Here is a 12,299-nt window from a genome sequence, read left to right as displayed (position 1 = left end):
GCTATGTTAAACAGTCAGAATTTTTATAAATAACTTCCTCATATAAATATCATTATTAAAAGACAGTTTGCAATCAGTTTTACAGCATTAAAAAATCTGTTTAAAAATTCACATAATTATATAAATACAAGTGCAGATATCTTTTACCAATATGGTCTAAGTAATGTTTTTCAGTGGAAAGGAATCATAAGCTTAAAATAAGCAACTATATAGATATACATATAAAAACATTAGCATATATATGTATATATATATAATCACTCAGACCACACCCTTCTGCCCATCAGCCTGTGCTCAAATACAGTCCCTTACTTTCCAGAATGCTTGCGGTATTGTGCTCTGAAGATTTAGAAAAGGAATAGCATAGGCATGAAATGAGCCTAGATTTTCATTCCTCAGCTGTGAACCTTTCTTCTAAGGTGATAAAGGCACTACTGTAAGTATTAAACTACAATATACTCTTATAGCTGTGTCTGTGTATATGTGGTGGTGGTCTGTATGTGTGTGTGCATGTGCAATATTTTTAACACAAGGAACTAGAAAGGCAGAAGAAAAATCAAATACCTTAACTAAGAAAATCAAGAGACACTGCTCATACTTAGCTCATCACATACACCAGCACTGTTATCCCAAAACAGAGATGCTGTGTGTGTAAACACACACCCACGTAAACACAGACAGAACACAGCGATCTTTCCTGAACAAGTTTCCCAGCCAGTGTGCACAGTAGAGCAGGTGAGTGGAGGTGGGAGTCCAGCCGGCACCCCACTGCCCCAGCCGTGCACCCTGGCGTAGTGCTCTTTCACCCCAACGAAGAGGGGCCTTTTGAGTTTTGTTTTTTTTTTTTCCAATTCACACAAAGGTGAAGAAGTTTTCTCACTAAATCTATCTCAGGGGAGCGCTTCCTTATAATTTGTACAAAGGTATGCCATATGGCTAATGATGGCCCTTATCCCAGAAATCTATCAAAACATTTGCAAACCAACTTTGGAGGTCAAAGGAAAAAAAAAAAAAAAGACATCCACATAGTGAAACTTTTAATAAATGTTTCTCCTTTCTCCTCCTCCTAGATACATATTTGAAAGCAGTAATGCTGCAGCTGTCAAATATTAGTGTGCACTGAGAATAATGGAAGGATCATGTTAAAAATGCAGTCTCCTGAGCCCCCAGTCTAGAAATTATGACTCGACGGGGCGTGGGGCAAGGCCCGTGGAACTGTGAAGAGGGAAAGTCTCCAAAAATGCCTGCTTACAAGTTACACGTGACCGTGACGTCCGCAGGCCCTAAACTTGAAGCTCAGATCTGGTCTGGTCACTGATCTTGGGCCGGCTATTTCATTTCTCTTTGACCTCACTTTATTTAGCTATAAAAAGGACACAATGTAATAACTCAGTAGACTGTAAATATTAAATAAAATCCTGTATAAAAGTTCTTATGAAGATCCCTGGCAAACTGTAAACTCAAATTCTATTCTATTCTTGCTTTCTCTGCACTCAACTACATTTAAAAATCTGGTTGTCAAGACCCGGTCTGGTAAGATAATTTACGTAAGAAATGTAGGTGCCTGCAGCAGTATTTATTTTCTAAGGAGAGCCAGGGAAAGTACTACTATGGGGATCAGAGGGGGGACTCTAAGTGCTGCACCTAGTTCTGGCATAATGATTTAGGGGGTGGGGGTGGGGCGGGTGGGCAGGAGAACTTCAGCTCCCCATCAAAGGAGCAGAAAAGATTTTTAAAGAAATAGAATATGATACGTAAGTTACATAAAAATATTTTTTTCGACTACAAAATCCTGTCCATAACACTCCCAGCAAGCTTACTACGCAATTTGGTTTTGGTCATTTGTAAAACGCATTTTTTACTTACATTTCTCTGGATTTTCAAATTGTTGCTTAGCCTAATGTCTGTGGCCATGATAGCACACAGAATACTCAAATTGGTTTGTCACGTTTTTCAGCATGAAAAACAGCCTCAAATAAATTCCTGGTAAAAATTTTATAAAGAAGGTTTTGAATGAAATAATCTCCCAAAGTCAATTTGATTTGTACACACGTGAAAAATTACCACACAGCTACAGTTTCAGAGGGAGATGCTCAATGACTACCTTGAAAAGGAGTCCCACAAATGCAGATGCTATAGTCTCTAAGACGGGCCAGGGCCCAGCATATTACCTTTCTTATAATTTTATAAAGACAAGAAGTAACGCATAGTCTCCTGAATTGGACAGATAGTTGGTGTTCCTCTTAATTCTTCCAACAGAAAAAAAAGTGCAGACCCAGTGACTAAGCTAGCCATTTCTATTGGTTTGCTTCTCCTAGAAAGCTGTAAATCACAGTACGGTACTGCCTTAGAAAGCTCTCCGACACTTGTATTTGTTCGTTTGTTCATTCAGGAAATAGCCACTACAGGCCCACTTTGTGCCCGGGACTGTTCGAGGCTTTGAACAAATGGACCTTACGACTCTTGTTTTCCTTCTCCACTGACATGAGATCTCTTATTTCCTGTTAATTTGACCAACAGTTCATAAGCCTAGTCCTAAAAGGAGTGTCTGTAGGCTGGAAAGCAGAAGTGAGGGAGGGAAGGATGGAAGAAAAAGTCTGACCATTATTTATTTAGGTAGCTAGCATCATAAAATCCTATAGAGCCGACAGGAAGAGTCATCAAAAGGGCGGAGAGAGGCAGAGACCAGATACAAGGGAGATTTCTGTAGTTTAAACAAGTATTAGACCACTGCATGTAGGGGCTGCTGGAGAGTAGAGACAGTCATAGGTACCACACTACCAGTGCAAAAAATCATCATCATCATCATCATCATCATCATCATCATCAAAGGCTTATTTAATATTCTCTTGATTGAATTCTGAAAGCATGCAGGATCCTCAGGATCAGGAGAGCTCTGTCCTAAGGAACTTACTGAAGATTGGCTTGTGAGAGACTACATGCATAAGGAATCTGGAAAGGTTAAGCAGACTGTAACAAGAACCAATAGAGGCTGCTACCCTGCTAACCTGCGCAGCAGCTAGTGCACTCTTGTGGTCTTCCAAAGTCACTACAAGTTGTTCGTGCTCGGAGAGTAAATTCTTATGCTGTTGCTACACAAAAAAGAATTTTACATGTTGACATTTAACATTCTAAGACGACTTCTGCTTTGGCTGACAGCGGAATGGGCACCCACACGCAGCTTGCCTGCCTGGCTGTTTGTTGTTCTCATAGCATTTGCTAAGTTCAAAAATCATCGTAGAGAGAAGATTCTATGAATGTAGTATTCTGCAACCGACAATGTGCTACCTCAACGTCATAATCACTAATCGCTTCTCGGCCTTTTGGCTAAGATCAAGTGTAGTATCAATATCATAATCACGATGAAATCAAAATCAAAGGAACATCTCATTATTAATAAAACTTGGGAAACACAAAGCTTATTAAAATGCAACCATCTAGCAAAAGAATCATTTCAGTACGAACGAAAATGCATTTTCAGACCATCCTTTAGCTCACGATGCAGAAGTGGAAAAAGTACTGGGCACGCTCCAGTTTACGCAAAGCCCAAAACAACAATGTGGATTTGTAATGCAGGTCAATTAGGGAATAACATCTAAAGACATTCTGCAAAGTAAAGCAGGCCAATAGTAAACAGTCAAATGCTCAGTTCTGTTTTACCTTGACGTCTTGAAGCTGTGTGTGCATGTCTTGGTGCGCTTTCCTTAGTTGTCTATTCTCTTCTCTCAAATTGTACACGGTTTCTATTTTTGAAAAAGAAAATAGTGCCTAAAGCCTTGAGATTTTTCTGGCTTTTGATTCCATTAGTTTCATATCTGCAACTTCACATAACTATTTTTAGGATTTGTTTTTAACTTTGATAGTATAATAGGCCAAATCAACCAAAATTATATCATTTGGGGATGTGGCATGGGTTCAGCCGGACATTCCAAAACAATCTGGTTTGATAGTTTAAATACTTTTAAAGAAGCTACACAGTGTAGAAGTTAAGGAGTTGTAATTACTCAGTAGTTAAAAAAAAGACGTATTTCTGTTAATAGGCAAGTCCTTAGGAATAAAATGTAATGGGCAGGAACGGTATAAGATTTGAGTCTCTCCACAACTTAAAAAGAAGTTATCAAAAAGTACAAATCCTCCTTCTATAGCATGAATAATTTCCACAGACCCCAAAGGGTATTTCAATTACAAAGGCAACTCAAGAAATAAGAGACAGAGAAAAATCCCACTTACCTGTTGAAAAATTGTACATATATTTTCTTTCCCCTACCATTGAGTTCTTGACTGATGCAAATTCTCCCACCAATAACGAAAGGACAGTTTTCTCCAGGGCTATAATGTGAGACCGTGGCTGTCCAAATAAAGTCCTATAATCTCTCCAATCTCAAGCCTACTGTTCAGGGAACAGCTTCAGTGACTTAAAGATTCCAGGCCCAGCTCTCTTACCCTCCTGGTGATTTTCTCACGTTCACTATATCTGGGCATTAGATGCTATGAACTGTTAGCTCCAGGGCTGAATCTAACTCACATGAGTTTTTTCTGTTTTTTTTCTCTCTTTTTTTTTTTTTTGGCCCTTGCAGTGTTGACCTATGCAGAGTGTTCCACATTTGAACAGTTGTCACCACTTAAAAATCAAGAATCTGGGTCTACGAATATTTGGCAACACGAGGCTAAATCTCACGTGACAATGCTCAGCAGAAGTTGAATGGTGGCAGGATGACAATATAATTCATTTTTCAATGGGAGGTACCTTTGAAAGTGAAAGGGGATGCTGTTAATAACAATGCTGAGACAGCAGCTGTTAAGTCTGCACAGTGCTGGGCAAACCACCCGAGTGGCAGACAAAACCCTAACTCTGCAACGTGGCACCCAGCACTGAAGAAAGTGCCCATCACCACCTCTCACCATATTTTCTGTCCACTTTTACTCCTATATAGTCCCTGCCTAACCCCCTGAGCTTTGGACTGGTGATTGGGTTTAGGGGAGAGATCAAGAACAGGGTGGGAAGGATTTCGACTCAAAGGTCAAAACAGGACACCACTGGCAATCCAAGGACACCCTAAATGCGTCGTTGGCTGGATGGGGGCTTCAGTAGACACACACGCATACACACATGCACATGCAAACATGCATATACATGCCTACATGCATGCACACACACAACACCCAACCCACTAGCATATAAAGGAGTTTTGGATTATAAACTTAAGGCAGTTGCCTCTGTACTTTAACTGTATTGACTTATTTAATTTTATTAAGCCTCAGTGCCTTCATTTGTTAAATTAGGCTAAACACAATGCCTAACTTACAGGTTGTTATGAGAATTAAATAAAAATAATCGCATGAAGAGTTTCACCTGGTACTGGCACATGGTAAACATTTGCTGAGTGCTAGCTATTATTTTAACAATAACAAAAAGAATACTTACTTAAACTTATATGCTCCCAGCTCATCTCCCCAGGATCCTAAATTCCCTTCTGGTATCACATTAAACTACCACAGACTGCCTGGATTATTCACCTTAGTTGCCACTAATCTGCATCTATCACAGTATGCTTTAACTTACTATCTAAAGCTTTTATCCAGGAATCATAATCACACAAAAACACTGATGCAAAAACTGCTCATAAAAGTGTCATCAAAGGCATCTTCACACCCGACTGTTTAAGGCCTCTGTGAAATTTCTTCCAAAAATTGATACCACAAATACGTACCATTCTCTCTCACCTCCTTCTCTTACTCTCTGTTTCTCCCTCCCTTGCTCAACACACAGTGTAGGTATATTCTCTCTTTCTGATGATGAGAACCCTATCACTTACTGCATTTCCTTTTCTGTCCTGGCTGCCAGCAAGTTGAGACCAGGTTACAAGGCTTGCGTTATCTTAGTACACAGAATTCACATACATGTGTCCTTCTCTTTGCCATGGTTCTGATTTATCACTTCTGTATTTAATCTGTTAAAACTCTACATGAGCTTTATTTCAAAGAAAGGAATACAGAGTAGACACAAGAAAACATGATTTATATTACCTCTGTGAAGACTTTTCTCTGTTATCTTAATGACCCCCACCATCTGCCATATCACCAACAAGCCAACACCCCTGCCAGTCTACACCTTTTGGGTATCATCTGCTGACACCTGGCCCCTCTCTCAAGACCACCTGAACTCCTTGTAAATGGCTTCTATGGCTACCTAATTCCCATGTGCCTTTTCGCTGTAACTTATTATTTTGAAGTACTTACAGACAAAACATTGCAAAAAAAGTACACAGAGGTCCAAAGTACCCATCACTCAGCTTCCATGATGATATCCTATACAAAATCAAAATATTGTTTGGTACAGTATAATTAACTGGGCCACAGGCCTTCCTTGGATTTCACCATTGTTTTTGCAAGCATTATGTGCCTTTTTACACCAACTCTCGCACTTCAAACTTATTTAGCATCTGAAGAGCTGATTGTAGAATATTTCCCCTTTTAAGAATTTACATGTACTCAGAGAAGTGATACATATTGCTTCACATTAGTATGAAAATGCCTCATGCTGATGCTGATTGTGTGTCAGTAACTGTTCTAGGTGCTGTACATAAATCATTTAATCCTCACACGAACCCTAGGAGGTTGGTAACTTGTTATGAATACCCCAATTCTACAGACAACGGCAATGAGGTGTGTGGTGATTATACAGCCTGCCCATGGTCATGTAACTAGTAACTGAAGAGGCCAAAATTCAGCAGGGCACTCTGACTCTGGGGCCTGAGCTTTTCAGAGCTACTGCTAGCAATCAACAGGTAATCTCTTTGGCCCCTTGGAGACTAGGAAATGCACGGGGCAATTCTGATCATCACAATGACCATGCAGCATTGCTGGCATTTTGTGGATAGGGGTCAGAGATGCTAAATATCTTGCAATACACATACAAAGAGAACTATCTTACCCAATGAGACCAATGCACCCCACCAAGAACCACTAAGTATTCTAGGGCGCCTGGGTGGCTCAGTCGGTTGAGCGTCCAACTTCAACTCAGGTCATGATCTCACAGCTCATGAGTGTGAGTCCCGCATCGGGCTCTGTGCTGAGAGCCCAGAGCCTGGAGCCTGCTTCGGATTCTGTCTGTCTCTCTCTCTCTCTCTCTCTCTCTCTCTCTCTCTCTCTCTCTGTCCCTCCCCCACTCACACTCTGTCTCTGTCTCTCAAAAATAAATAAACGTTAAAAAAACAATTAAGAGTCACCATTCTATTCTGTTTCCCTAAACATTAAACACAAAGAGATGAAGATAAATGTGAAACATTACAAAGAAGTAACCACATGTGGGGGCGCCTGGGTGGCTCAGCGTCCAACTCTTGATCCCGGCCCAGGTTATGATGTCACAGTTCATGAGACTGAGCCCTGCTTCAGGCTCTGCACTGACAGCACAGAGCCTGACTGGGATGCTCTCTCCCTCTCTCTCTGCCCCTTCCCGGCTCACACTCTTTCTCTTTCTCTCAAAATAAATAAACTTAAAAAGAAAAAAAAAAAAAAAGAAGTAACCACAGGTAAGTGTGAATCAGTCGCCATGTAAAACAACAAACAAAATTATATTGTTTTACAGAAACATTAATATGAGCAGTTATGTCCACATAAACTGGCTAATTAGACTTTCAAATACCTTTTAGCTTAGAAAGTTCTTGCTCTTTCTCTTGCTGCAGCTGCAGGTATTTCTGCTTATGGTCATTAAACGTCCTACTGAAGTCTTCTCCTTGCTTGCGATGTTCCTCCTCCAAGTCGCTGTGCTGTTTCTTCAGCTCCTCGTGTTGACTCTGCAAAGATGAGAACTTGAGCAGAGATGTGTATTCCCTAAATTATCCCAGAGTCTATAGCCTTTCTCTCTGGAGAAAGAACAGGTGAAGTAGCAGGTTCTGTCTTCCTCAGGTTGCTTTTAATTTGGGCAGTTCCCCTCCATTTCCCTTACATTTCAGATCAGTGGCTTGGGATTATGGCCAAACATAATTTTCTCTTTAATTTTTAACATCGGTAAAACAACAAGAAGTCAGAAGTCAGCAATGGGAGATGGAAAGGGGTGGGGGGGAAGGATTTGGGGAAATTCCCAGGGGTTCAAATTGCTGCAGAGACAAGGTAAAGATAATGGAAAAATTATCCCTCCACAGATATTCCAGACTTTCTCTTTCAATCTAATGTTTTCTCAGCAACATTTTTTATTTCCCTTCCTTACTTTTCAGCCTTCCTGGCAACCGAGTTTAAAGAAAAAGGGAAAAAAGTGGTATTTTTCCCTTTGGGGGAAGTAATAAATCTTATTTACCTTACTCCTAGTTATAATACTACACTGTAATCATAATCTAGGTAAATGCTACAATCTCCATATGCTTAATGAAAGGATGGTCTGCTTTAATCCATGCACTGCTTTCTTGATCCAGGAAAGGTTCTGGTTTCGATGAAAAGCACTCACTCTACTGACACAGGAGGAAAGACAATACCAAATAAAAAGCCAGGCAGGGAGGGAGGGAGGGAGGGAGGGAGGTTGAAGGAAGGGGTGGAGACCCTGACAGGGTTTTCCTGCTGTGCAGAAGGCTTCATGAGATCCAGTCTTCTCTTCTAGCTTCACAGAAATAATGAATCTTCCCCCCGCCCCACCCCCTCCCTCTCTCCCTCTCTCTCTCTTTCTTAAGTCGTCTTGACCCACAATAGTTTTACCCAAGAATCAAGGAAGGAAAAGCTTTAAATATAAATTGTGTTCCTGTAGCAAGTAAAAGGACACATTAAACATTAGTAACATGAATGAGGCATTTAATTCTACTGCCTCCAACGTGCCTAAGATGAAAGCAAATATCTAAGGTAGACCACTGTGAGAAATTAAACAAACAAAAAGCCTTAAAGGATAAAGAGAAGAACAGAATTAAAAATCAGGTGACCAGACACTGTTTCACCAAAAAAAAATGTGTAATAAGCTGAATGGTTTTGTGTGTGTGTGTGTGTGTGTGTGTGTTTATAACTGGGTGATAAGATGAGGGGACATTACAATTCTACATCATTTTTAGTGAAAAATGACAATGTGCTGTATTACCACACAAATCAACCTTCCATAAGCTTTCCTTGATCTTGTAAGTTACTTAGTTCTTTCATCCACGCATGAAGAACAACTTTAAATTACTCACTTTCAACATCTGATGTTGCACATTCAACGCACTGTATCTACTATTGGAATCTTGCTGTAAATTGAAAAGAAAATGGTTAACACAGAGATAACGAATCTGGCTCTCTTGCTAAACATGGCTTAAAGCACTTAACAGAACAATTCCATCTATTTCACTTATATAAGCCACAATGAATTCTATGCTCTAACCAGGATTTCTCTGGGGCCATCTCTTTATTTAACGGCAGGAAGAAGTTTCAGGCCATCTCTTTATTTAACGGCAGGAAGAAGTTTCAATGTTCCTCAAAGTTTGCTACGTTTTAGTAAAGAAACAGTAAGACATGAAGTCATAAAACAGCACCCTGGCAGGGCCCCTGGAAATGATTTACTTCCCTTCCCCTCTCCAGTTGAGACGAACCGAGGCTCAGACGCACAAGGTCCTTGCCCTGAGACACAGTCACTATGCATGGCGCGTGGCTGATACACTACGCCAGGTGCTCTGAGGGGATGGGGGGATGAACCAACTTGCACCAGGCCTCACAGTCTCTGCAAGGCTTAAGAAAGGGAAGAGAAAAGGTGCTTTCCTTCCCTGGGCTTCTGCGGGTAAGGAATTCTCCATGTGTCACTTTACCCACTTCACAAGTGAGAAACCGAGAAAGGATAAGGACTCCAAGCTGAGGGCAAACACTTGTTTAGTAGCAGAGCCAGGACTGAAACCTGAGCCCAAGCCATGTTGCAGCAGTGTACAATTTGTGTCCCAGGGGAACATCTTTACACACGGGCCTCACACATTTCCACAGTCCTGGACAGCCACAAGCAGTCAGGGCACAAGATACCTGACAATTCTCCCTCCCGGTGCTGTTCTATCTGACGTGCTGCACCCCATCTCCGGCACAAGTACACTCCCAGCCATTTCTGGTTTTCTTTCTTTTTTTTTTTTACAATTTCCAAAATGAACTGCATTTTTCCTCTATCACTTCACTTTATTGCTTTATTTCATAACGCAGTTTCTTTGTAAAGTCAAAGAGTAAACTTTATTGCTTTATTTTATTGCTTCATTTCATAACGTACTTTCTTTGTAAAGTTAAAGTTTACTCTATTGCTTTATTTCATAACGAACTTTCTTTGTAAAGTAAGAGTAACTCTTTTGAAATGCACAACAGAAAGTACGCAATCTTAGCTGGGCCTTTTAAAAGGCCTGTTGAAAGCTGACAGCCTCCTGACTCTTCTCAGTTTTAGTACCCCAGAATGCTGATGTTTCATTCAACTAATGTTATATGTTTTTCTTAGAGTAAGAGAAAAGCTTACTTTTCTCCAGTGAATTTGTACTAAAAAAAAAATTTTAAACGCCACTATCATTCCTTCCTTCCTTCCTTCCTTCCTTCCACAGATGTATTTGAATGCTGACCCTAGGCCAGATGTTACACATAACATCTGTGCAAGTTACAGTAACACTGTACAAAGGCAAAGCAAAATATACATCACATATGTATTCTCTTAGAAAAGGACTACAAATGAACAAATGAATGAATAATCTTTTATTTATTGTTGAACATTAAGGCTACTCCCACTTTATCAAAAATATATTTATATGTTTATATAATTATATTTATACATTTATATTTAAATATATTTATATATTTATATACATACTATATGTAGATATATGTAGATATATACTTCATATATATCTACATATATATACACGTATATATCTACGTGTATATATATATTTGCATATATTATGTATATATATACGTAGATATATATTTCAGCCTTACTGTCCTAATGATCAACACTGTAAAAGATTTTGTTGCTATATTTCCCTCTCCTTAAGTTTCATAAAATAATTAAGAAAAAAACCCAAAACATACCCTTCCTTTATTTAGTGTTTCTTGTGCTTCTAATTTATAAACGAGAAAATCTAGAAAATAAAAAATGGAGAAAATAGGGTGTAAGTTAATTCATTATGGAATTTTTAAACAAAGGCAAACTTTACTCAGACTTGTGAAAAATATTTTAGGTTTAAAAACAATCATGCTTAGTAACGCAGTTTATTTTGCCTCTTAATGCTTTAGAGAGAATTGAAAATAACTATCATATAATTTTCATCTTTATTTTAATGCTATATATCTTGAATAAACAAAATATACATGATAACCAATTAATTAGAAGTGATCTTAGATTGTGCATTCTGCGATGAACTCTCCTTGAAATTAAGAAGAAAGAAAAAAATGAGGCACACCTAAAGACAAGAGATGATTTATTGCTATCCACTAGATGGCATGCTAAAACCATTCAGGACTTGAAAAGAGAAATCAAGCCTTGGAAACCACCTTTTATGCTCTTAAAGCTTTATTATCCACTAGATGGCTCTATAAAATCACTCTGCATTTAAAGACAAGGAGAATCCAAATCCTATCAAAGCAGTTTAATGATGTTAAACTTGTATTCTTCCAACAGGCTTAATCCAAGGGTCAGTAAAACATCCTACCCCATACTGCCCTCCCATTCTCCCTCCCTCTACTCCATACCAACATAATCAGACAGAATACCTAACTTATATTTCCTCATAAGATTTCACAAAACATAAGGAAACAAATAAAAAGAAGAATGGGGATAAATTCAAACCACAAGCTGTATAAAGCCTATGTTTTCTAGAAAAAAATCTGATAAAAATCAATAGCATTGCCTAATGCCTCCTAAATGCTAATTTCTCAAATTGAACCCATCAGCTGTGCCAATAAAAGCCTAAAATAAAATATGTGCATAACATAGAAGACACCACACACAAAGAGACATCATGCAATGAGATCAATTTATTATGTTATAAATGTATGTATATGTCTAAATGTATGTATGTATGTGTATACGAATGTATAAAATTTGTCATATTCTGGACAACACAAGCTGTTACTCCTTGTACATCTATGGACAGAAGTTTCTGGTATAAGTAACATATGTGTAATATTCACATGAAAAGCTGTTTATTTCTGATGTATAACTAATAATATGAACTACCTCAAAGTGGCATAAACTGAATGAAAGATTCTGAACCTAATCTTAAGCAGAAATTATTGAACTGCACAATGCATTACATATTGCTGGACTTTCTCAGTCTACCCATAAAACTGACTTAGGGTTTAGCTGAGAAATTTCTTAGCAAAAAGAT

General features: G+C 38.9%; 1 protein-coding gene and 1 pseudogene across 4 annotated transcripts in view; one reads left to right on the top strand and one right to left on the bottom strand.

Annotated features, from left to right (window-relative positions):
• GOLIM4 (golgi integral membrane protein 4) overlaps nt 1–12,299 on the bottom strand; it is a 79,860-nt gene that overhangs the window by 21,491 nt on the left and 46,070 nt on the right. For 2 of the 4 annotated variants that reach the window (XM_006936274.5, XM_003991933.6), the window contains exons 3-7: nt 11,002–11,051; nt 9,150–9,203; nt 7,646–7,796; nt 3,661–3,743; nt 3,009–3,092 (exon numbers count right to left, since the gene is read on the bottom strand). In XM_006936274.5, the coding sequence (XP_006936336.1) occupies nt 3,009–3,092; nt 3,661–3,743; nt 7,646–7,796; nt 9,150–9,203; nt 11,002–11,051 (422 nt within the window). The remainder of the gene's footprint in view (nt 1–3,008; nt 3,093–3,660; nt 3,744–7,645; nt 7,797–9,149; nt 9,204–11,001; nt 11,052–12,299) is intronic. The other 2 variants (XM_006936275.5, XM_019810464.3) reach the window with 1 other exon arrangement.
• On the top strand, nt 3,308–3,388 carry LOC111556485 (annotated as a pseudogene).

This window comes from Felis catus, chromosome C2, assembly GCF_018350175.1.
Source record: "Felis catus isolate Fca126 chromosome C2, F.catus_Fca126_mat1.0, whole genome shotgun sequence".
Taxonomy (NCBI): Eukaryota; Metazoa; Chordata; class Mammalia; order Carnivora; family Felidae; genus Felis; species Felis catus.
This window is presented reverse-complemented; position numbering and strand designations above follow the sequence as displayed.